Raw genomic sequence first — 25573 nt, forward strand, 5'->3', positions numbered from 1 at the left:
TTGACAAAGATTTCAACATTGTTGAATGATAATTATTCATTTCTTTTTGATTATCATATTCCAACAGAAACAACATAAAATTGAAAAACAACATTTATATATTCTATATTATGGCGCCAACGTTGGTTTATGTATAAGCCCATAAAAACGACAATCTCGTAACAAAGCTTTTATATGTATAAAGAGCGGGGAATTTCTTTTTACGCTCGGATTTGAATTTACAATGTATGTATGTACCACCTACTACTTACTCACATAATTACACAGTTATTTTAAAAAAAATGCAATTTGAAATTTATTTGCCGGGATTTGAATCCGCGCGCAAGAATAAACTTGCAGTCATAGCTAGCGCCTAGTCGGCTATTTTATAAAGCAGCTATTACAATAAAATAGATAAATTGTATATATTTTTAAGTTATTAACTATATATACCAAAAAATATCATATGTAGAAAACATCATATCATATATAAAACAGTTCATTAAAATCCGAGGAGTGGATTTCGGGGGCACCCGTTGTCAGTTGCGCGCATGATCGTTCAACATCTTTGGATTAAGGGTGTGTCTGTTCTTTTTGCGGGAGGGGTCGTATAAACGAATCCAAGTGTAACAAATAAAGAATACAGTAATATTCACACAAGTTTTATCTATTCGTTGCTTGGATGTGTGACGATTAATATCGTGGGTAAAGGTGTTAACATCGTACTTTTGTGAGTGGTGTTTATTGAGAGCGTAACAGTGAACAAAACCTCTTTGGTGCATGGAGTTCTGTACAATTCGTGGTATCTTTCCCTAATTTCCAAGCCCCCCCTTCATTCGACCCGATTCCCCATAAAGATTCAATCCCCTATAGTCTCTAGTCGCTCCCGTTCATGGCTGCGGCCCGGGGTGGGGGAAAACAAGCTGTATAACGACGTAAAATTTAGAGGCTTGTATGCAAGAATATGTCAAGTTTAAAAATCGGTAAGTTATTATTTGATTGTTTATTTTCCATAATCAGGTGATAAAAGATCATACTTCATGGTTAATGAGACGAGCGGCTGAATTGACTCGCGCTAGTTGTTGCCCCTTTGCATCCAACACGCTTCTATACTTTGCTTTTGTAGTATGGTAGGCAAGAAGGCAATGAACGTACTCTATATACGTGCTTCGAAAGTCGCCGATTCTTGTTCAAGGTTTGCGCGAAGGGGATCAGGAAATAGTTTCCTGACTTTTACATCTACACGCTCTCTTACTTATTGAAAATATTTCACGATGAACGCGTGTTTTATCAACTCGTCGCTTATGACATTTGCCAAATTTTATAGAATATAAACCGTAGTTAAAATAGTACTACAGTGTTTGTTTGTTTTTTTTTTGTTCTCTCGTACAAGCTTTTTAGGTACTTCTCTCACTTGTGGAAATTATTGAATGGTATTTTATATTCCTTCGTTTCAGGATGTTTTTATTTTTTATCAGTTCTTTGCTATAATTATTGTTGTGTAAGATATATACAGGGAACATTTTGCATATTTTTTAAATACCTTTATGTATTAATACATTACAATTAGCATGAATGTCAACTTTTCATTAATATAAATGTTATAAAATGTTTCATTATTTAAGAGGTCATTTTTTTTTTTAAATCACTGTCAGTTTTATGTTTCACTTTAAACTTAAAATGTGTTTTTTGAATTAGAATATAACACATTAGTTCTGTGTATCTGTTTTGAATATTTATTGACATAACATTGGATAAGTTTTATATTATATATTTGTATTACTAGTTTTATAATTTAATTTAATTTAAAAGAAAATAAGTTAACATTTGCATGAGTTTTTATGCATTATATACTGTATATATAAAATTCGTACATTACAAAACAGGACTATAAGACTAATTAGTACTAATAAATTAATACTCATTATGTTGCTTAAAGAATAAATATTTTAACAATTTTAACACTGATAAAATTTATATGCGAAACGAATTAAATAATTGTATAACTTAAGATAATATTAAGTAATAACACATTATTTTTTGACTATATATTTGAAGTTATTTGTTTTACAATGTTTATAATGTCACTTTAATGATTATTTCATTTTCTCTAAAGTGTTGGTAATGCACTTGCTTGCCCTACCCTTGAGAACGATGGACTCTGAGCAAAGAAATCAGCAGGTATATCAACACTAAACAAAAAGCTAAAGAATGAATGCCTGCTGCACTTACGCTGCCGACACAGAACAAGCAGACTTAACATTTATGCAAGTAGCGCGTGAGTAGCAGCTACTCACGCCACACTCAGACATATATCTCTGTTTTCGCACATGGCAGCCATGAAGCATGGTACGTTTTTTATTCTTGTATGCTTTGCTTTGTATGTAAATTTCTTTCCAAAGTCATATTATACTATAGTTTATCAAGAAATAAATAAAGAATATATTTTTATTGTATGTACTTGATATGGACCTTGAGTAAAAATCAGTAATTAGAAATAATATGTTGCATTCTATATGGTGTTTCTTAACTTTCAGTATAATTAATAAACTGCAATTTGTAATAATAATTAAACTGTTATGCACAGTGGTTTAAATAAAGTAACTTACAGTGTTATTTATTTAACAGATTTTTAAAATTTGAAATGTAATTTATATTATTAACTGTTACATTAATAACTATGATCATTAAAAGAAGGTAAAAGATAAGTATAAAAAATTTGTCCATTTGTAATCTTGTAACAGTCTTATATTTTAACAATTATAAATAACTAAATTGAACTATAATAGGTCTATACCATTAATGTACTACAATATGATAGTTATATTAGTAAATTTTGTTATGTTAAATTAAAAATTGTCTAATTCTTAGTAAATGTCTTTTGTTTCAGTTGTGATTATCCCTTTAAGTAAGCCTTTCTTTGTATGTGTTTTCAGTTTTTATTTTAATAGCGTGCTTAGAAAGTAAATATGAATAATTAAAAAATTTTGATCTTACAATATTATCTATATTCGATGAATTTAAAAACGTTCCATTTTAAATTTAAGTTAGAATTATTGTTAATAAAATTTCAGTACCTATTAGACGTTTTGTATCTATAAAACGCATTGCTGTCATTAAAATCTTAGTATAGAATGTATATATTTGGAAGAAATGTAATTGTAATCATTTTCAGGCAAGACAAGTCAGGACGACGTATGTTATGTTGTCGCCAAATATGATTATGGAGCACAAGGTGCTCAAGAGTTAGATTTACGTAAAAATGAACGTTATTTACTTCTCGATGATTCGAAACATTGGTGGAGAGTACAAAGCGCAAGGGGTCAAGCTGGCTATGTGCCAAGTAATTATGTTAAAAAAGAAAAACCATCCCTTTTTGACAGCATCAAAAAAAAGGTCAAAAAGGGCTCTGGTTCGAAAACTCTTCCATCCAGTAATTCACCATCTAGAGCCGTTGAATCTCCTATAATGGCCAGGCGTTTGCCTGCCGATCCAAGCGAAGCGATAGGAACGGCAGTTGTCAAATACAATTATCAAGCACAACAAGCGGATGAATTATCACTCGTCAAAGGCACTAGAATTTTAATATTAGAAAAAAGTAACGATGGCTGGTGGAGAGGTCAAAGTGGTACCCAAGCAGGCTGGTTTCCATCAAATTATACTCAAGAAGAAGGAGATGCCGATGATACTCTTCACACATACGCAATGGCTGAAAACGTTCTTGATATTGTTGTGGCTCTTTATTCGTTTTCTTCTAACAATGATCAGGAACTATCTTTTGAAAAGGGTGATCGTTTGGAAATCCTTGACCGTCCACCGGCAGATCCTGAATGGTATAAAGCGAGAAACAGTCAAGGACAAATAGGTCTGGTACCACGTAATTATCTTCAGGAACTAAGCGAATATTTAACCCAGCCATATCGTGAACGAGGAATGACAAGCAGTGAGATTAGTACAGGTGATTCTCTTGAAAGAAGGCCAGACCCCGGCGATAGACCACACCTTATTGGAAAACCTTGGTACTATGGTAGTATTTCACGTTCTCAATGTGATACACTACTGAATCAACATGGTCATGATGGTGACTTTTTAATTAGAGATAGTGAAACAAACGTAAGTATCCCATACTTTACTAATAATAACAAGTAATATTGCTTTTTCATCATTCTAAATACTATGTGAGAAATACTTTAACTTTCAGGTGGGAGATTATTCAGTATCTTTGAAAGCTCCAGGACGTAATAAGCACTTTAGGGTACACGTGGAAGGAGCGTTATATTGTATTGGTCAAAGAAAATTCCATACACTAGACCAATTGGTAGACCATTATCAACGAGCGCCTATTTATACTAACAAGCAAGGTGAAAAGTTATACTTGGTGCGCCCATTGCCAAAAGGCAACCCCAGTAGCAATGGTTGCTAGGTGAATTTCGTGCCATGAGACAGTCCATGCGCTTTATTGGAACGTATCTTTGAGATACGTGACGCCTGCCTAGTAATATCACAATATCACACATCTCGTATGTTTATACATAACAATTAATATAATTGGTGAACTCATATATTAGTGTTTCTTGATTGTTTGTCCATTTACACTCGTAAATAATTTATTACTCTAAGTAATTGCCACCACCAGCAATTCTTACCATACATTGGAGCTTCCATACTATTTAGCGAACAAAGCTAAAAGAAAGACGAATAAAAAAAAAAAAATATTTGTACGGCAGCTATACGACGATTGACTAGTTGACACACAAAGCTTCTCTTTATATCCATATGTAATTGTAAAACACGACCGACCATGTTATTACAATTAATTAATATATTTACAACTACACATAATGTAGACTGCAAGTGTAATGATCAAATAACGGTTAATTATCATGCAATTACGACCGGTTAAGTGGATCTCTACTCTGAATCTATTGGTATTGAATTATGACAAAGACTAAGTGTTCATTTGTGATTTTGTATTTATTAGAAATTTTTAAGTAAATAAACTGTATTTAAGTGTGCATCAGGTAAAATGGATTTTTGTCTGTCCCTTATTTACTGTATATTTTATATATATATATATTTAAAACTTCCTAAACGTGTGTGTAGGAACCAAATAGAATAAAAACTGAAATGAATCTCTAAACTATATTAAACAGGGATAACTGTGAGAGGCAAAATACATAATTGGTAACAAATATTAATCTTTATTTAACGTGTATATCATATTCATAAATAAAGGTATTATTTTAGTTTATATGAATAAGAGATTGGTGCTCCTGGAGATAAAAGTTAATGGCACTAACTGCCAATAAGGTCACGTATATAAACAATTGCCCTAGTCTAAACATATTTTAGCTCTGTATTATTTGTTCGTAATTCCATTAAAAGCTTATGCTTACTTAATCATAAGAAAGGATTGTTCGAATTTCTTGTCATGTTACTCACACCAGAACCGACCTAAAAAGTCTTGTATGTATTTGAATGTATTTTATACATGTAAAAAAAAAATAAAAGTAATACAAAAAAATAATATTTATACCATGAAAGGATTAGCATGATATGCTGGAAGAGTTGGTTGCCACACTTTATTTGTCATTAATTGACTAAATTGAATTACATCTCTGTTATTAGATGATCCAATACCTACCCATTGTGGATCTGAAATATTATCTTATTTATTATCAATTTTTTATTTTATACCATTTTAATGAAAACTTACCATTATTTATAGGAAACTGCGCTGGCTTAAAAGGATTAACAGGATTATATATGGAGGTATCAATGGATTGTGTATTATTATTAACTACATTAGCTGATGGTCGCCATAAATCACCAGTTACAAAAGGATTTGAAATTACATTTGTAGTTTGATTTCCTACATTCCAAACTGAATTTGAAGCTGAAAAAAAGTAACGAAATGATTTTTCTAAATCAATTACAAATAATGATATAAATAATGAATATACCATTATTAGAATTCCATGTGGATGTATTTAATGTTGCTGGAGTATCATCTTTCAGTTGAGTTTGTTTCATTAAAGAGTCTAAGTCTTTGAGTGCCGCATAACGATCTTCGGATGGAGGTATATATGTTCCGTTTGCATTCATTATGTTAGTAGAATTTCCTGTAGTCTGACTAAACGGACTTGAGGATTCGATATCTAAACGAAGAGTAGGTAAGTATTAAAGTTGAAATTTTTATAAAGCCAAAGATGTAGCACATTTCTTTCATTTACTTGTATTTTTAGGACTATTAAAAACAGGATTGTTGTCGAAATTGGCGAAGAATGGCTGAGGTACAATCGGTTGACTGAGTTTATTCGTAGGCGTTGTAGTAGTAATAAATGGATCAGGAACTTTACTGAAATCAGCTACAAAATCTGTCGAAAAGTTGTTAGAATTTACTGACTCAGAATTGTTTATTTTCTGAGTTGATATAGAAGATAATGTTGATGTTCCAGAATGAGGAACCCTTGGAATGTTGGTTTGATTCGACGACTGCAATTTTTGATTGGAGTTTTGATTAGAATTTTGATTTGCCATGGACGGATCCAAATAGTATCTCTTAAGCTCGTATTTTGCACTCATAAGATCCTTCATTTTTTGTTCATCTTTTGTATCTAAAGTTTGAGGGGAATTTGAATTCATCAAGCCTAACCATATTCTTCTGCAATATTCGTTACCACGTTCCTTTATAAAATCTATTTCCTCTTGTGTAAATGTTGCCATAGAAATAGATTTTACTCTGTGTGGTGGTGTCAAGCCCCGCCTGCAATTTCAAACAAAACTAGTGACACAAATGTTTGTTCCTACATCGATTAATGAAAGTTTTCATATTATAATTATCTGTGTCAAAGTATTAAAAGTAATTTTTTAATATCTTACTTTTTTATTTTTAATAATCAGTCAATTTTGCATATTTAATCGTTTTAAAACCATTCGCATACTTTACATCATAACTGTTGAGTTTCTTTATTACTTATGAGTTTAATATTTTGAGCACTGATAACAACTACTACACACAAAGAAAAGACAGATGCTGATAGTATATTAACTTCCTGAGTGCAACTACAAGCGTTCAGTAAATTTATAATCTATGTCAAGTCAATAGTAAAATGTATTCGTTGTACACATTTTAACAAAACTTACAATTTATATATATGAATAATAACATTTTAATTTTTATTCATATTGAAACATCTAATGTAGTTGAAATGTTGACATGTATTCAGTGTTAATCATGAACCTTTGAACGTTATACATCGCGAAAGAAAAATGGAATTTTGTTAGCCTCATTTTTGATAGAAATAACCGATGAGTAAAATAATCGTTACGTCATTTTTAACGATGAAGAAGAGTCGATACATTTTGTTGGCTTCTTACAGGTAACGAATACTTACAGCATACCAGAACAAGAGGTACAGACAAATGAACCGATTGTCATGTTGACGTAAGTAGGACCTCGCTGATGGCAGTCGAAACATTCTTTGTTACCGGGTTGCGAGACCAGCTCGCGCAATATTTTTAAATTCTTTTCATCTTGCTTTCTTTTAGCGGACGCCATCATATATGAGAGCTATTTAAAATTTGAAACGGAACAGAGACACAACTCCTCTTGAACTCTACTTACGGAACTGACTCAATTTTCTGTCACGACCGCGGTGCGTGTTCCGTAACACATTCTAAGAATGTTTCAAAAAACAGATCACTTTTTTAAGGTTGATTTTCACTTGCTAAAATATTCCTACCAGAATAGAACAGTTCATTGGTCAATTATTCATAATAATAGATACAATTAAAAGCTGCGTTTTTTTCTTAAACTGTGTAAACTATGTAGAACATAGTACAAGATTTAAATTTAGGTACACTACGTTTTCATTTTATTTTGCAACGAGATATGTAAACAAACAGACAGTTTAAAAAATACTTGTATCAAACTGTATGTATATACTATTTATGTCTGTATAAAATTATTATTCTTTTCATATTCATACAACAAAAAGTTTTATCCAATATTTTGTTATTATAAATGTCTATAAATAAAGCATAAACATTAAGTATTTATGCGTTTATATATAAGAGTTAAGAATTATATTTTTGTGAAACTTATAATATTGATCCTGTTTTCATTAATTGTAATTGTAAAATTTTTTAAATGCTATAAGATATTGTAAAATATAATTGCAAAACTGTAAATTTTCTACTCTGTTTAGCTAATTCTAAATTTGGTTGAGAAGATCATTGTTAGTAGCAGTTTCCTAATTTCTATTTATAAATCAAAGATATACGTGCTAATTATATAGATGATTTACTTATAGTATAAGTAAAATAACTGTTCAAAAGAGCACAGTCAAGGTTGACGCATATTAAATGCAGAAAGTTTCCCTCATACTTCAATTACCAGTACTTTGGATTTGTTTATTTTATGTTCGATTAAACAGCCTAACACAATAATCATTTAATGTACATTAATATAACAGTACTTTTTATAAAATAAATGTTATTGATTTTAAAGGATAAAATAAAAATAACTGTTACTATATAATCATGTGCATTGGCAAATAACAACATCAATTGAAAAGAAAGCTGAATCTGCTTTGAATAAGATGGCATCTCTTACAATGACGCCTTCGCAAACACCAAGGTTTACAATTTTGTATACTTGATAAAAAGTGTTTTAAAATACTGTTAAATTATCTGTAACTATAACTCATTTTACAGAATCTCCCAGATCAGAAATGTACGTCAAGGCAGTGTTATTGATTTGGATATTGATATGTTCCTTAAAATATCAAATTACGAAGATACAGTTAGACAACTTGATATTTATTATGGAATTGGTATGAACATTGATATTAATAATATATTAAAATTATACAGAGTACCTATTAAATGAACAATTTTTAGTTAAGAGACAATTGTTACGCTACCAAAGTTGCATAACAGGTCTTTTTCCTCAAATTTCAAGCGATAAAGTAGCCGGAAGCGTACGAGAAAGTATTTATTGCGCCGCTGCTATATGGAGTTTATATCAAGCGTATAGGTAATTGAATAAATGATTTTATTTTTATGTTGTTACATGTTGTAACGATACGTTAATTGGTATAACGTTATTGTGTTAGACGTATAGACGATGATCGTGGAAAATCATATGAACTTGGACAATCAGCTGTAAAGTGTATGCGTGGAATTTTAGAATGTTGGGTGAAACAATCTGCTAGAATAGAGTTATTTAAACGCAATCAGTGTAATCGATTTGCTTTGCATTGCAAATTTCATTTAAATACTGGTGATGAGATTTTTAAAGATGCAGACTACAATCATTTACAGGTAACTATAATGCACAGTAAAATAACTTGGAACAATTTAAATTGCTTTATATATTCTAAATAACTATTAATTTTTACTTTTTATAGATCGATATCGTTTCTCTGTATTTGATATTTTTAGTCCAAATGATTTCTTCGGGATTACAAATTATATATACCCAAGATGAAGTAGCGTTTATACAAAATCTTGTATATTATGTAGAAAGAGCATATCGTACACCCGATTATGGCATGTGGGAACGCGGTAGTCGTTACAATGACGGTACTCCTGAAATTCATGCAAGTTCAATTGGTATAGCCAAAAGTGCTCTTGAAGCTATTAATGGATGTAATTTATTTGGAGAAAAAGGAGCTTCTTGGTCAGTAATATACGTTGATATCGATGCACATAATCGAAATCGCAGCATTTTTGAAACAATGCTTCCAAGAGAATCCAGTTCCAAGGTATAGAATAGTCTTTTACATATTTTGGAAATATATACTTCTGTTAAAATTACAATACATTATTCGCATTCAGAGTGTAGACATAGCTTTGTTACCAACAATATCTTTTCCTGCGTTTGCAACACACGAGGAAGTATTATACAATGAAACGAAGGCGAATATAGTTCGGAGATTAAAAGGCAATTATGGATTTAAAAGATTTGGAAGAGATGGATATAAAACAGTCTTAGAGAACAAAGATCGTCGTTATTACAAATCTGGTGAAATTAAGGTCTCTGATGTATTTGATTGTTAGTATATACTATTTGTGAGAATGCATTTAAATAAATTCCAATTTATATAATAATGGTAATTTTTGCTGTATTAATAATATCATTCTGAAAAATGGTGTTGTTCTGTTACAGGAATTCGATAGTATAGAATGCGAATGGCCATTATTTTACATTTTCATGGTAATTGATGGTGTTTTTAAAACTCTTCCGGAACAAGTAGAAGAATATCAAAATCTGTTGAAGGAAAAAATGTATAAAGATGTAAATGGAGGTATATTAATATAGGCCTAATATAGATCTAATTAGACCTAATTTTAATAATATAAAATGCTATTCTTTTTACAATCAGATCCTGTGATACCTATGTATTACTATGTACCTGAGGATAGTTTGGAAGCAGAAAGAAATGATCCTGGCAGTACCTATCGAATACCAAGCGCTGAAGGAAGAGGTCGAAAAAGTTCTACAGATGCAGATCCCGGTCCCATGTATTTATGGAATCAAGCCATGTTCATAATTGCACAGTTATTGACAGCTGGCTTGTTACATATTAATGAATTAGATCCAATCCGACGTTATCTTCCTTCGTACAATAGACCACGGAAAGCTGGAAGGTATTCAGCTTTTCAAGTAAGCAAAAGCACAATTTGTTTATTATTTCTACTAAATTAATTAGTTGTATAAATATTTTTTTACATGTTTGTCCCATACAGGCTAAACCCACTATTGTAAGTAAATAATAACATATGTACATGTAGTATTGGTATACTTTGCATTGATTTTATTTTAGCATTTGAGAGTTAGGTAATTTCTTAATGTATATGTATGTATATCTGTAGCTATTGTGCTAAACACATGGCAGACATGCTTAAGTAGTATAATCTGTTGATTCTATTGTAATGTTAAAACCAATTATTTAAGCTATTTAATAATGCAATAATGCATGAAGCTTGAGTTGAGGCATGATTTAATTCACTATTTTATTATGACTGCTACAATTTATTATTTTATTACTTTCTATAATTCTGTTATCTACATGTATATCTTTCTTAAGATCTATGATTTTATGCATTAAGGAAGAAGGAAATTGATTATGTTGATAGTTTTAGAAATATTCTCAATGTTATTAGTAATGCATGATTTATCTATTATTAAATTTCTCTATGTTAGGGTACTCATACCGATCTTGTAGTACAAATCGTTCTTATTGCTGAGTCTATGAGATTGCAAGCTATGATGGCAACGTATGGCATACAGACACAAACACCTCATGAAGTAGAACCTGTCCAGATATTGTCATCCGCACAATTAGTCAAAGTTTATGAAAAATTAGGAGTGAATGGTAAATTGAATTTACAAGGTCGACCATCTAGACCAATTGGATCTCTGGGTACAAGTAAGGTATGATTAACCCAGGAAATTAAAATTGTAGAAAAAGAAACTAAAATTATTATTTGTAGGTTTATAGAGTTTGTGGTATGACAGTGCTCTGTTATCCTTTGATATTTGAAGTATCAGAATTTTATTTATATAGAGACATGGCTTTATTAATTGATGATATAAAAACTGAGCTCCAATTTGTGGGTAAATACTGGCGACTTTCGGGTCGACCTACTGTATGTCTTTTAATACGGGAGGAACATATGAGGTATATATTAATAAATAAAATAAATACATATAATACTTCATCTATAAGTTATTAAGAGCCCTTTCTATTCTAGGGATCCGCAATTTAAAGAAATGCTGGATCTTTTTGCTATGTTGAAAAAAGGGTATTGCGATAAAACAAAAGTTCGAATTGGTAGATTGCAAAATCTCATTTCATCTTCGTGTATTGGTAATTAGTAGTTCTTAATTTTATTCGTTATCGTTTACTAAATAATCGCACTTAATTTTTCCGTTACATAGAACACTTGGATTTTGTAAATACTATAGAAACAGATCTTGAGCTTACTCAGTTTAAACAATTGGAGCATGATTATATTGGATATCAAAGTCTTACAGATGTACCTAAAGCTTTAACTTACAGTGAAAACATCAAAGATTGTGCTGTAAGTATCCATATGTGAATATTAATTTGTTATTTCATTTATCTTAATCGTTTTGTATTTTAGTATTACATGAATGAACCACTGTATAATATATTAAATGAAATCCGCAATAATAAAAGCCTTTATACTTTATGTCAACTTTACGGCATTTTGTTGAAACGAGAGGGTGTGAATTATGAAGTTAATGGAATGACAGGTATTAGTTTATGAACTGAAAAACGGTATAAATGTATTATGATATTCAATGTTTAAAACGTTATTTTAGTTGGGGATTATCTGCGGACTTTATATCAACAAGCAGGTTGCCTCAGATATTGGATGGTTGTTCGTTACTGCAGCAGCTTATTAAATCATACTGTTGATAGTATCAGCCCGTTTATAACTGCCGTTCTAGTTAAAGGAAAACAGGTAGTTTCATTAAATTAAAATTTAAGAAATATTAAAATACTTATTCACCGTCAATATAGATTACAGTTGGAGTTATTGGGCAAGAAGAAACAGTGTTTGATAAACCAATGACACCTGCAGAAATTCAATCAGTTATGTATTCTACAATTCAACCACACAATGTAGTACATGCAGTACTTCAGCAAGAAGTTTTATTATATTGTGGTAGACTGATTGGAACAAATCCAGAAATGTTTAAAGGAATATTAAAAATTCGTATTGGGTATATAATTAATTTTATAAACATTAATGTTTTAAAAAACAGTAGTTGAAATGATTATTTACATTCGCAGGTGGGTTTTAGAAGCAATAAAGCTTTACTTGCAAATGTTTGTTAAAAACCCTAAACCGGTTGAAAATTATAGTCCTTTTGAAATTCGCCGATTTCTTATAAAAGTATTGACGGTTAAAAATTGGGCAAATGATGAAAAGTATGTTGATTTATATGATACCAGTTAATTCATAAATTTTATATAAATTAATAATGTATATTATTATTTTGTAATAGGCTTACGATATTAGGGCGTAGAAAAATTGAAGGTTGCCTATGTAGGGTGCCTGCACATTTTTATAATCATGTTTGGGAAGTTCTGTTGCGTTGTCCAGGTGGTATTTGCGTTAATGAACAAGAATTGCCGCAACAGCCTACTCTTTCTAACATGACCCGTTCGGAACTTGCGTTTGCTTTATTTGTGGAGTCTTTGCTTCATCATATACAATTACCAGAATATCGTCAAATTATTGTAGAAGTATTTATCCATCTATTCTATTGATAAATATCAAAATTTTGTAATGTTTTCAACTGGTACTAATATCTTTCTTTTTGTAGTTACTTACCATAGTGTCAACAATTTTGCTTAGAAATCCAGAATTAAGTTTTCAGAAACAGTTGGATCTTAACAAACTCGTTGAAGACGCTTTTCTCATGTATTGCAAGGTACATCTACTTATCTTAATACTTCATCTACATCTCAATACTTATATTAATTATTGCAAAAAATTTTGTTTTAGGATCATAATTTAGAAAAAACAGCAGATCAATCGATATTTTTTTCTGCTCCTTACTCAATAACTGCTGGATATCTTGCTAGAGCTATTGTTAATAATGTACTTACTGGAGGATGTTTTGCAACTATAAATGACATTAATGATGCAATTGAAAATAGAGAAACTTGTAAAATTGCGTAATATACATTGTTGTTTATTAAAATAGTGGTTTGTCTGTAAATAAAATTATATTTATACAAAAGTATGATTATATTTTTTAAATATACATAATTTCCTCCAATAAATCTTTTTGTATAAATAAAATATTGAAATTACAAAAGATAATAAGTACATTTGGTTATGTTAAAAATATATTTCTTAATATCCAACATCTCTACTCCTGTGTTATTTTCTACAAAAATCTAAATGAACTGTACAAATGTAATGTTATTTAAAATTATCTTTTAGCAAAATTTGTGTCCATTGCTCTCCCAGACCGTTGAATATTATTTATGTTAGACTTAATTCTAGATGCAACAGTACCCACTTCTGCAGCAACTGCTAACTGTTTTCTAACAAAATCCTGATTGTATACTTTACTGCTATCGACTTCTTTCTTTTCTTCCTCACGATATTTTTTAACATTTCGCTCCCGTTCCTTATCTCTCCACGTTGCATTTGCTATCATTTCTTGCCTACGTCTCTCTTTTTCTTCTTCGGTAAGAGTTTGTTTCTTTTTAGAATTCCATCTGTCTTTGTTTTGGTTTTCTTCATTTGGATGTGATTTATTTGATACATATTTATTCTCAATACTGCTTCTGTTGTTGTACTTGCTACTATATTCCCTACTACGTGGACTTTTTGAACGAAAATGTTTGTTTTCAGTTTTACTTGTGTCTCTTCTATACTCTTTGTTTCTTTTCTTATGAACCGTACTGTCATTACTTTCTCGACTTGAACTACGACTTCTAACACGTTTTTCATATCTTTCTTTACTGTGTTTGCTGGTTTCAGCATTATCTATACTGCTGCTTTTTTTTCGTTTCTGTTTTTTATCCTCATTGCTTGAATCTTCTTCATTACTACTTTCTAATTCATCGCTAAGATCATGTTTGTTTTTTGATTTCGTCTTTCGTCTATGTTTAACCTTTTTCATAGATTTTATTAAATCCTTATCGCTAATCTTTTCTTTCAGCTGTTTATACTTAGCAGCTATTAACATATCCAACTCAGTCTCATCATCAGTATCTGCACTGTGCTTATGTTTTTTCTTCTTTTTCTGTTTCTTTTCACTTTTGCTTTTCTTTGATTGTTGTTCCAGCTAAACAGCAATTAGTAATTAATTAGTAACATATAACTAGTAAATATTTATCATTAGTTGATATTGTTATTTACACACCAATTGCCTTAGTTGTTTTAACTTAACAGGATTTTTCAATAATTGACTCCTAGTTTCCATTTCTTTTTTCTTGATAGCATACAAAGGATCTTCTTGCATTTTTCTGGCTAAGTCAACTTGTTCATTCCCAGAAAAAAAACGCAAAGATGGTGGAATACATTCTGAAATAACAAATACAAATGAAAGATATATGTACATTGGTTATGAATTATCATGGATTAACAATGTGTATGTATAAGTACCGTGTTCAACATGGTTTTTAGCCTGATTTACTTCAACACCTTTTTCTACTTGAGCTAGTTGTTCAAAAGATTTATCAATTGGACGTCCAAGTAAATACTCCTCTCTATTGACTAATTGATTTGGTCCTTTATACATCCAGTCTAATTTTTTGTCATCTTTTTTTTCTATCACACCCTGCTCCATTGCATACTTCTTTATGTCTTCTCTGTCTTTCTCGATTTCTAATTCTTTTTTTAATTCTGCTATCTTCCTTTTTTCTTGATGCTGCTGTTGTTCTGCTTTCCATACCTTCTCTATATTTTTCATTGTAGATGGATGCCATGATTTTTTCAAATTCTATCTTAACAAATAGGTCATTTCATAATGTATGTTTTTATTTATTTTCTGGTCAATTTAAAATTATAACTTAACCTACCAAATCTCCTCCTCCCATTTTTACTGAAGAATCAATATTCTTAAACTGAGCACAGATGAGCGCTTCAAACTTATTTATATTTACAAAACCAATAATTAGGTGATCATACTTTTGGATAAACGAATGCACTAAGGAAAATCATTTTTTTCGCACCTACGAAAAGACGTATACAAAATTGAAAAAACAATTTGCGTACACTCCAACACGCTCGGCGCCCCTCTAAGGAGAAGATGTCTCCACCAATGGGTGTGATATCTCGAGACAGCCAGGCATTTGGTATTCGAGAAAGAATAAAATTTTCTCAAGTAAATAGTCACTAAAGCGAATCGGTACGTTAATTAACTAGTAAAACATTTATAATAATAATTGTTAAATAATATAATATTTTATTATTAAATATTATAAAATTACATAATTAGGAAATATAATAACATAAGTATTAAATCAAATTTTCCCGCGTAAACAGCGCCATCTATACAATAAGGGCGGAAACTACTAGACGGCTTACCGGCCGAGTTTTTTAAAGAGGGGAACACTGGCGCCATCTATTCGAGCACGGCGGAAACTACTTGTCGACTAGTTTGCGCGATTTCCCGATAGATGGCGCTAGAAATCGATTGGTAACTCGTTGAGTAGTTTACGCTGTTTTTGTATAGATGGCAATAGGGTCGAATTCAGGAGCAATTGTCATCGGCGATTTAATTTTGTAATTAATTTGTAATTAACGTCCAAAAAACAGACTGACGCGCCTCAGCACGAAGTGGATAATTATATCTTTTGCCTCGCGGTAAGCATATTATTCCTAATCTTCGAAAACAGTTATAAAACTAAATCTGACTCATTGTGATGTTTATTGTACTTTTTCATTTAATTAGAGATTTCTAGAGCTACTACATTGATATAAAATTAATCACGGCACATCGGATGAAACTAACAGCATGATAAAGATGTATACAATGCTCGTATCTTCAACTTTAATACAATCATAAATGATACTAATGTCGAGTGGAATAATGTTTCATTAAGATCGACAAGATACTACAGGCACTGAGCCGAAGGTATTACACCTAATCAAAATATTATGACTGTAAAACGAAGACTCTTTCAGTAAATCATAATTCAGCGGAAAATGAGTCAATTTATTTTGAAAAAAATAAGAATGGAGCGGAATGTTTCGAATATCTTTAACGACTCCACCATCTGACTGTGTCATCTTACATACGCATATTTACTTACTGCACAAAACATTTCGTAATTTATAGTGATCCTTTTTGCCTTCAAAATCTACATTCTCTTACGAATATTTGCTTTATGATACTGTCTGTTATTGCCTTCGCAGAGACTATAAAAATTAATTAAAGAACGAATTTAAACATTCGAGCGTTCTTAGGGAAATTTTGTTCCTTGCTTCGTTACCTGGCCCGATTTCTACCAGTAAGGACGAAGAACATCCTCTGTACCAAAATCTTTCTAATTCATCTCCTACTATGTCTTACAAGAAGTTTAACCATAACAAAAGAAAATTCAGCAGTTCGATCGGTGGACCAAAGCAAGAGGAAGAGACTGATTGCACTTGATTGCACTTAACTCCCTGGGTCGTGCAGCGGAGGTGCATGGAGGTGCACTGGAGGGTGCGCGCGCGCGACTATCGACCAGATCCTCTGGTCTCTCCTCCTCTCTGTTACCTCGGTGTCGACGACACCTGTATTTCGTTCGAATCCCGGGCCACGGCAAGGCCTCGTCACTGGCCGGAACGTCTTCCGGGGATCGGGGAACTGGCCGATCCCCGCGTGGCCACGTGGAAAACATGAGGAACAAAAGACTGAACGGTGTCCCATCGTTCTGCACTTGTTTCTCTCGTCCGATCTAATTCGAACGTTGCTCTGTACGTTATCTGTCGCGCCAAAGGAAGTCGACCAGACGTATTCCGGAAGCTGACCGGTGCTTTGAACGCGAAGTCGAGGATCCTTGATGCCGACTACGGGCTTGACCCTGTCCGTTCGGCCCGCTATGGGACAGTGAATCAGTTTGTCTGTTGGTGATGGTGCGAGGATGCTGTATCGTTTGATAATTGATTTATGGAAGCGTATTGGAAGATCCCTGGTAGAAAGACATCAGGAGCGCAGTTGGTGTAGCGGGGGTGGCTAGGTCTAAGGGGCAGTGGTCACGTAACAGGTCGGTGACGGAGGTGCGTCAAATTTGACCTGTTTCTCAGATGGATCGTTAACCAGAATGCCTGACCTCTCGTTACATTAAAATGCATCGAAACGATAGATTGGTTGCATTAAAGTGCACCGAATTGAAACCTTCCTGACGGTGATCAACGTCGAATCAGGGCCGTTCATTGCGTTCAAGTGTGTTAAATTGAGGGCCATCCGTAAGTTCCAGCTACAACCACGAAGTGGTGCGATATTTTCTTCAGCATCTTGGCAACAATTGGACGAATTAGGATCAACGATCCACTTTCAAGCCAGCTACAACGAAAAACAACGGCCTGTTGATTAGTATCGACGAGTACCCCCCGGCAGTCTTCCAGGTCCAGGCTGATCGGGTCAGGTGGACAGCATCTGTCTGAGCTACTTTCAATTCTCATCGCTGCTGATGGTAGGTTGACAAACTGATCGGTTAAAAAAAAAAAAGTTTCGGGTCACATTTATCTGGTTACCAATATAAGATTCATCGTCGGTGTAATCTAAGTCTCTTCGAAAATGATAACTGGGTGACTCGAAATTTATGAGTGGAATATTCTTTATTTATACCCACGATAAGGAAACAATCTTTTGTGTTTCAGTTCGACAATCTGTTAATTATATTTACATAGTTAACGCAATTTTAATTGATCGTGGGAGGACATCGATGAACGTGGTAGATACGATATCTTCGATCTTGATAAGGATTGTACCACGGGCGATGAAATACTCGCGAATTTTTAGTGTCTCTCAATCACTCGAAACTGGTTGGCAAAGAAGGTTCCTCTGGTATGTGCGATTACTTTCAGGACGAGGTAAGTCCGCTATTAATCTTTTCAAGACAATATAAACTTTGTACGGAATATAATTCACACTTGATTCGTTACACCGCCAAATCGATCGCTTTTCTCGAATTTTTATCAAAATGGAATACGATTAGGTGACCTTTAAGTTATCGTTTTACTCGTTTCGAAAGCATTCGTGAATTTCGCAATTTTTTCCCGTTTTTATTAGATTCCGTAATAAATTCCTGCGTTTTTTGTATTTTATTTTTTTTCCTGCAATTTTATATTTTTCTTGATTAAAAATCAATTAATTCGAAAAATTCAAGCAGATAGGTTTGTAGAGTGTGCGCCTAAGAATACACAAAATTGCTGGAAAAAAATAAAATACAAAAAACGCGGGAATTTATTACACCTAATACGTTTGAATTTTCATGTTGGAAATTATTCGTCTTACCGAATGAGTAATCTACTTTTTTATTTTACTTTGCTAAGAGAGCAATCTTTCTCGATTAAGATAAAAAAAAAGTAGTTGATCGATACGATAAATAGTTTTCGAGATAAAAGTTCAAACGTAGGAGCCACATCACCACCCCTTTCTTTAATTTTTAATTCTTTGGAGACATAATTTTTCTTTAGTGTTTCTTTAAATCAGTCCCCACTGCTCTGACGGTCTTTTAATAAACACGGAAAAAAATGAAAGAAAAATAATTGATACATAAAATTTATCAAATGAATGATTCACGTTCGATAACATTGAAACAAAAACCTTCGATATAGCAGTTTTAATTGCAGTGGGAGGAAACAAAACACGTTTGATAAATTGTATCCTTCGGATAACAATAGAACCGTGATTAAATGGCAAGAACCAACAAAACAATGTTTCTCCGTTGCAAATATTGGACCATGAGTTAAATTACGAAAACAAGGAGTTTAATTATGTTTCCTAAATTCAATTTTAATGTTTTATTTTAATTTGCTTTCGTATATAGGTAGCGACTCGTGGCGGTAAAAAGGTGTTGGACGATAAGAGAGGCATTTTCAATTTGGAAATCGAGAGCAAGATACACAGGAGTCGCTTACGATTACAAAGATGGTTACTAGGACTTTTAATCTTTTTGTTTATCTCGTTGATCGTTATAAACACTTACAGCACCGATCAATTTCGAACTATGCGATACGGCACCCTCTTCAACGACACTCTTCAAGGTACTTGTATAATCTTACAAATTTTCATTCTCTATCCCCAATTTCAAGTAGATGTATTTAAACTTTGCAGCAAATGCAGGGTGTAACTACGAAGGTGATGAAAAATTTACCTAAACTTACTAAAATATTTGAACAGATTTTAATCTATCGATGTTACATAATGACTGAAACTTATCGTGATGAATTTCAATCATATTTATATTACTCGTAGATACAATATTCCTTAAATTATGTGATTACAGCTGGCGAAGCAATATAGTTACAAGAAATAGTAAATAAGATTATACACTTTATGATAAAGAATTTAATATAAATATTGTATAAATTTGAATTAAATTAAGTTACACAAGTAAAATTTAGAGCAAGTTGCTGCGAAGTTTAAGAAAATTTATGATCATCGCTATGTTCCCTCCCGGTCCCCCCGACCGGCAATATAAAATCGTAGGTAATTGTAGGTAAAATTGTAATTAATTTATTTATCGACAGAAAAGTTGAATAACGCTGGCTTCTTAGTCCACAACAAAGGCTGCCGAATCCCAGCGATGGATCCTTACGATGTCGCGATCAAACGTTTCATCCGCAAAGAGGATCCGATCGTTTGCGAACACGGGGATCATTTACCGTTGGTCGAGTCGAACGACACATCGCTGTTCGTGAATCCAGCAGCGATAAGTCATTTTTACAACAAATCCGAGGAGGTCGACTGCTGTTGGCGTTCATTTTGGCGAACGAAGGACGAGGATAATGCTGTTACGTCAGTAAGACTGATAGCTTTCATTCGTTGTGCCCTTAATTAAATAATGAAAAACGAAAACGTTCTCTTCATCGATGAAACATTTGTCATTTTTCCAGGTACGATAATAATTGCTTCAAATTCCATAATTCCACCACCGTCAACACCGAATTCGTCAAGGTCGAATGTTCCCGGAACAACGAGCTGATATACAAGGATTACCACGTCTTCCTGCCCCGTAATTCAGCGCTCGAGGAAAGATGCGAAAAGGCAAGAGCTTCGAATCCGAAGAGAAAACCGCTCAGTTTGCTGATCATCGGCATCGACTCGGTCTCGAGGATAAACTTCCACCGAATGATGCCGAATACCGTGCAAGCGTTGCAGCAACTAGCTGCGGTGGAGATGTTGGGTTACACCAAGGTAGCCGACAACACGTATCCGAACTTGGTGCCCGTGTTAACCGGCCTGACCGAGGGTGAACTCCGCGACCAATGCTGGCAGACGAAAAACAAACCGTTCGACGATTGTCCGTTCATTTGGAAGAACTTCAGCGCGGCTGGTTATCGTACAGCGTTCGGCGAGGACGCCTGTAGCATCACGACGTTCAACTACCTGAAGCCAGGCTTTCGTGTCCAGCCGACGGACTACTATCTCCGACCTTTCTGCATCGCCTCCGAGAAGAACATCGGCAATACTCATAGACTGAACGCGAATCTCTGCGTAGGCACCAGAAAGACCTTCGACAATTTGCTGCACTACGCTCGTAAAACAGCCTCGCAGTTCCCTAGGGATCCTTACTTCGCTATGGTCTGGCAGTCTAGCTTGACCCACGACTTCTTTAACTACCCGCAGTTGGGCGATCAGTCCTACTACGAATTGATCACCTATCTGTCCAGCCAACGATTGCTCGATCAAACGGCTTTGATAGTGATGAGCGACCACGGGATGAGATGGGGCAGCTTCCGCGAGACTTATCAGGGCAGGATGGAGGACAGTCTTCCGTTTGTATTCATCGTGTTGCCGGACTGGTGGAAGGAGAGCTACCAGGTGGCTTGGGCTAATCTCCGAAGAAACGCGAGGAGCTTAACGACTGCTTTCGACCTGCACGAGACCCTCCTGGACCTCTTGTACTCGGAGAATCTGGAGGAGTCACGGCTGAAGAGTCGTTTTCACTTGATGCCGAAAGGGGACAGTCTGCCACGTGGGATAAGTTGGTTCCTGCCGATTCCTGATCACCGAAGCTGCACCATGGCGGGCATAGCCAGTCATTGGTGCATGTGCCACGACAGCAAAGACGTCGATTTGAAGGACGACAAGCTCAAAGACAAGGCTGCGTTCTTAGTCTCGAAGCTGAACGAGATGCTGAAGAAGTTCGCCCAATGCGCGGTGCTCAAACTGAAGGAAGTTAAAGGTGCGAAAGAATGGAGAAACACGGGTGATGGGTCGGAACTGGTTGACTATACGATTACGCTTCAGACCGAACCTGGTAACGCGATATTCGAGGGCACGGTACGTTACAGGAGCAGCGATAAGAGTAACAAATTGGTCGGATCGGTCAGCAGATTGAACGCGTACGGGAAACAGAGCGCTTGCGTCGATGAATTTAATATGAGACTGTATTGTTACTGCCTCTAATTGAGCCGCGCACACGAAATTGCCCGAGGGGTGCTCAACTGCCCTCGTGTTTTACTACTTACCGTGCGTGTCTGTAAAGCCTACATACGGTCTAATAAGTTGATTTTCATATTTTCTCAAATGATCTAAATCTTGATGGCCACAAATGGAATCGTTAACGCCAGCATTGAAACACGAGATATCTCGTGAACGGTCGTTTAAATGTTAAGATGGATAGCGCGTGAAGAAAATCACACTGTGATAAGATTCTTGCTTTAAAGGTTTCGTGCTTAACAAATGCAACGTTTGATGCTACTGATATACCGGATAGAATTAATAAGTAATTAAGTATACTTAATCGCGTGCGTGCGTGCGTGCATGTATATATATGTATATGTTTAGTCCACTGTGAGGTATGTGTCTTTTTGAACTGCTAAGACAGATAAACAACTTTTTAATTAACACAGTAGTAGCGTGCAAAGCTGTTTCATTTTTCTATGGTACTATATTGTAATCCATTGTTTGATAGCATATACGTTGTTATCACCACGTGTTATTATCGTCACTGTATTTATTTCACTAACATAGCGGTTCGATTTAAAAATCACAAAATAGCCTAAGATAAAAGTTTACAAACTTTTTGTAGTTGAATTTGTAACTTATACTTGAAACTTATTTTTCCACACGTGTAGAAAACAGAATATAATTTCTCTTAAACAGATTTTTTATACAAAAAAAAAAAAAAAATAAAGTTTCTAAGAAAACCACTTATTTTCCCTGTTTGCTACAGCAACCCACATAGATTAGTTGTAGATAATGTTATGTCTCGAGTTCAAAAGAAATTTTTCTTTCACAATGGACTAAACTTACTATGAACAATCTTAAATATCTCAAAGTTCAAATACCAGTTAAATGGTGGATAAAGAATTATTTTAATTATTAGCCATTGCTTTTCTACTATCAATATATTTATTTAATCTTTGTTCAACGTTCAGAAACTGAATTTGCAAACCATTTTATCGATCATTTTCTAATAGCTTTTTTTTTCACGGGTTAATACTTGGAACATTTACATATGATAAAAATAGAAAAATTATAATTTATTTCTGAGCTTGCAACAGAGAAGTTACTATTCAGAAAACAATAAAATATCACAACGCGTTGCGCGTTGTATCTGACAGAATTATACTTGAATTTTTCTAAACACAGTACATACAAAGATAATGAATAAATCTTTGTAAAATACGAAATAATGTGTATAATTTAATGCAAAACTTTTACATTTCATGTAAAACTTGTACATTTCATTGTAAGTAATAATGATAGAAAAATTGTACCACAATAGTTCGCTAATCGTATTTGATTTTCGATACTTGACTCCAATTTTCGAAAACAGTCATCGTGGTATTTTTATTCATTTAGTTGAATGCAAAACTTCTGCTCATGTAAAACACTCATACATCACCCACACGCATATTAAACGTAAAATAACTTACTCCGTTAAATAAACTGCTCAACCATTGCTGACATTCGTACAAATAGTTGGCAATAATTATATATATATATGTATGTATAACCAGTCTCTTACGATCAAAGAGGAAGTTTATGTAACTGTAATGGTTACTATGTTATACTACATGTATCCATTTCAACTGACCTAATAACCAGCTACCAAGCCTGTTGGTATCCACGTTTGAAGGAAGCGAAAACACCACTTGGTGCGAAAACACCACTTGGTACAGAAACACAAAGTCATTGGATGCACTTCAGTTATATGCACACTTTATAGCGTCACTTTGTACATACATTGCACTTAAAGTTTTTAATTTCCCCTTATTCCGTTATAAATTCGATTCACAGATTCTTGTTGAAACAAATTTATGATTTCTGAAACAGAAAAATGAATTAATAATATATAATAAAAAGAACGATGTATGAAAGCGGCTTACCTTCTTTTTGTGAACTAGTGAACTGCGTGTCTGGGAATGCAACATCGAATGTGATATATAAAATGCCGTGGAGATTATTATTTTCATAATTAGGCATTCCCTCGCCTTTTTTTCTAATACGAGCACCAGGTTTGGTCACCTTGTCTCTCTGAATAGTTACTTTGTGCCCGTCCAAGTGTTCTATGTCCATTTTGAAACCTACCAAAGCATCCTGCATGGATATAGTGATGTTCGTGTACAAGTCGTCGCCGATTCTTTCAAAAACAAGATGCGGCAGTGTTCGTATTCTTAGAATTAAATCTCCGGGTTCTCCGTCTAAGTGAGGTTCACCTTCCGCCGTAAAGTTGGTCTCTTGACCGTCTACCATTCCCGGTTCTACTTCAACCTCTAACACTCGTTCTTCGGTAACGAATTTAACGTTCGGACACTCTGAACATACCGACTGTTGAGTCATTTGAAACCTTCCATTCCCTAAATTACGAGTGACTAATTCTTTTCTGCAATTGCATTTCCTAGTTCCTTTCGCTGCCTTCATAACAGGCTTATTCCTTGTTATCTGAGAAAAAAACGAAATAGTTTATAATCAGTTTTTTATTTCTTATCTTTCCAAATACCCACCTCTATGAAATTTCCACTATATAATTCTTCTAAAGTAACTACTAGATCCATTTCTATATTGGAACCTTTTGGGATTTCATTTTGTTGTTGAGATTCTCCACCAAAGTGGAAACCAAAATCACCAAAGAAATTTGCGAAAGGATCATTATTGTACATCATCCCATCTTTTTTCAGACACTCTTCCCCGCATCTGTCGTACATCTCTCTCTTCTCATTGTCAGAGAGAACTTCATAAGCTGCGCTTAGGTCTTGAAATTTCTGTGAGGCATCTGGATCATCTTTGTTCTTATCAGGATGTAATTCTTTAGCTAATTTCCTATAGGCTTTTTTAATAGAATGCTGACTCGCTGTGGACGATACGCCTAAAATGGCATAGAAATCTCTCCTGTAACACCATAAATTTTACATGTTGTTTATAAACTGTGAACATTCTAAATTAAAGATCTAATATCTTAAATAACTCAACGTGAATTGCCATTTATGAAAGCATAGATAAATAATGTAAGAAGGAAAATAAAATTTAAATACTTATTAGTTACCAATTCTGATAGTAATCAGTGATGGGTTGGCAAATAGTTTACAGAACAAGAGGTTATAATAAATATATTGTAACATTAGGTATACATCAATTTTATGAAAGAAACCTGATCGTACACTTACCCAGCTATAGTTAATATCACACATATCGTTAAATTAATGAATAAAGACAAAATTAACTTTATTGCTGCCATCCTAGCAGACGTTACAACAAACATCGGAGCTTAGATCGTGGGTGCTCCGGATTGGTGCACCTATTCAATTCATCCGATTTTGATCGACGATAACCGAGTATTTAGCCGCATTTACATATCAGAAAATATCGATGCTTCTTTCCTTATGTGTCTTTAATTACAATCAAAGTTCGTTCAAAATATAA

The 25573-nt window shown here is 33.7% G+C and overlaps 6 protein-coding genes across 14 annotated transcripts; 3 read left to right on the plus strand and 3 right to left on the minus strand.

The window, feature by feature from the left end:
• The first annotated feature begins 503 nt into the window (after positions 1–503).
• dock (SH2/SH3 adaptor protein dock) lies at positions 504–4700 on the plus strand. 4 transcript variants are annotated; one of them, XM_034333504.2, is made up of 5 exons: positions 504–624; positions 2096–2328; positions 2870–2887; positions 3155–4092; positions 4181–4700. In XM_034333504.2, the coding sequence occupies exons 2-5, from the start codon at positions 2310–2312 to the stop codon at positions 4400–4402; spliced, it is 1197 nt and encodes a 398-aa protein (XP_034189395.1). In that variant the 5' UTR covers positions 504–624; positions 2096–2309; the 3' UTR covers positions 4403–4700. The 4 variants fall into 4 exon arrangements, with proteins under 4 accessions (XP_034189395.1, XP_034189393.1, XP_034189396.1 ...); XM_034333502.2 differs by having other exon boundaries at positions 509–962; XM_034333503.2 differs by lacking the exon at positions 504–624 and adding an exon at positions 1032–1412.
• A 636-nt stretch (positions 4701–5336) lies between these two features.
• Positions 5337–7657, minus strand: drongo (Arf GTPase activating protein drongo). 4 transcript variants are annotated; one of them, XM_034333497.2, is made up of 6 exons: positions 7377–7657; positions 6213–6745; positions 5943–6137; positions 5696–5875; positions 5516–5634; positions 5337–5433 (listed from the first exon to the last, which is right to left on the minus strand). In XM_034333497.2, the coding sequence occupies exons 1-6, from the start codon at positions 7541–7543 to the stop codon at positions 5380–5382; spliced, it is 1248 nt and encodes a 415-aa protein (XP_034189388.1). In that variant the 5' UTR covers positions 7544–7657; the 3' UTR covers positions 5337–5379. The 4 variants fall into 4 exon arrangements, with proteins under 4 accessions (XP_034189388.1, XP_034189390.1, XP_034189389.1 ...); XM_034333499.2 differs by having other exon boundaries at positions 6213–6763; positions 7377–7511; XM_034333498.2 differs by lacking the exon at positions 7377–7657 and adding an exon at positions 7126–7353.
• A 124-nt stretch (positions 7658–7781) lies between these two features.
• On the plus strand, positions 7782–13762 carry LOC117608416 (putative phosphorylase b kinase regulatory subunit beta). 2 transcript variants are annotated; one of them, XM_034333491.2, is made up of 21 exons: positions 7782–7915; positions 8492–8620; positions 8698–8816; positions 8884–9019; positions 9099–9306; positions 9393–9749; positions 9823–10020; positions 10154–10292; positions 10371–10651; positions 10735–10749; positions 11192–11422; positions 11482–11669; positions 11743–11858; positions 11930–12072; positions 12136–12268; positions 12338–12480; positions 12540–12742; positions 12813–12950; positions 13028–13268; positions 13349–13456; positions 13531–13762. In XM_034333491.2, the coding sequence occupies exons 2-21, from the start codon at positions 8583–8585 to the stop codon at positions 13705–13707; spliced, it is 3312 nt and encodes a 1103-aa protein (XP_034189382.1). In that variant the 5' UTR covers positions 7782–7915; positions 8492–8582; the 3' UTR covers positions 13708–13762. The 2 variants fall into 2 exon arrangements, with proteins under 2 accessions (XP_034189382.1, XP_034189384.1); XM_034333493.2 differs by lacking the exon at positions 10735–10749.
• Positions 13763–13819: 57 nt separating this feature from the next.
• LOC117608418 (uncharacterized) lies at positions 13820–15793 on the minus strand. The gene is made up of 4 exons (XM_034333495.2): positions 15564–15793; positions 15148–15484; positions 14906–15066; positions 13820–14827 (listed from the first exon to the last, which is right to left on the minus strand). Exons 1-4 carry the CDS (start codon positions 15579–15581, stop codon positions 13964–13966), a joined length of 1380 nt encoding a protein of 459 aa, XP_034189386.1. The 5' UTR covers positions 15582–15793; the 3' UTR covers positions 13820–13963.
• A 436-nt stretch (positions 15794–16229) lies between these two features.
• LOC117608245 (uncharacterized) lies at positions 16230–23814 on the plus strand. 2 transcript variants are annotated; one of them, XM_034333060.2, is made up of 6 exons: positions 16230–16350; positions 16439–18167; positions 18355–18567; positions 19527–19743; positions 20230–20497; positions 20596–23814. In XM_034333060.2, the coding sequence occupies exons 3-6, from the start codon at positions 18544–18546 to the stop codon at positions 22109–22111; spliced, it is 2025 nt and encodes a 674-aa protein (XP_034188951.2). In that variant the 5' UTR covers positions 16230–16350; positions 16439–18167; positions 18355–18543; the 3' UTR covers positions 22112–23814. The 2 variants fall into 2 exon arrangements, with proteins under 2 accessions (XP_034188951.2, XP_034188952.2); XM_034333061.2 differs by lacking the exon at positions 16230–16350 and having other exon boundaries at positions 16386–18167.
• shv (DnaJ heat shock protein family member shriveled) lies at positions 23814–25476 on the minus strand. Its single transcript, XM_034333070.2, has 4 exons — positions 25318–25476; positions 24658–25042; positions 24040–24595; positions 23814–23977 (listed from the first exon to the last, which is right to left on the minus strand). The coding sequence occupies exons 1-4, from the start codon at positions 25410–25412 to the stop codon at positions 23913–23915; spliced, it is 1101 nt and encodes a 366-aa protein (XP_034188961.1). The 5' UTR covers positions 25413–25476; the 3' UTR covers positions 23814–23912.
• Between the last annotated feature and the right edge of the window lie 97 nt (positions 25477–25573).

Source organism: Osmia lignaria, chromosome 15, assembly GCF_051020975.1.
Source record: "Osmia lignaria lignaria isolate PbOS001 chromosome 15, iyOsmLign1, whole genome shotgun sequence".
Taxonomy (NCBI): Eukaryota; Metazoa; Arthropoda; class Insecta; order Hymenoptera; family Megachilidae; genus Osmia; species Osmia lignaria.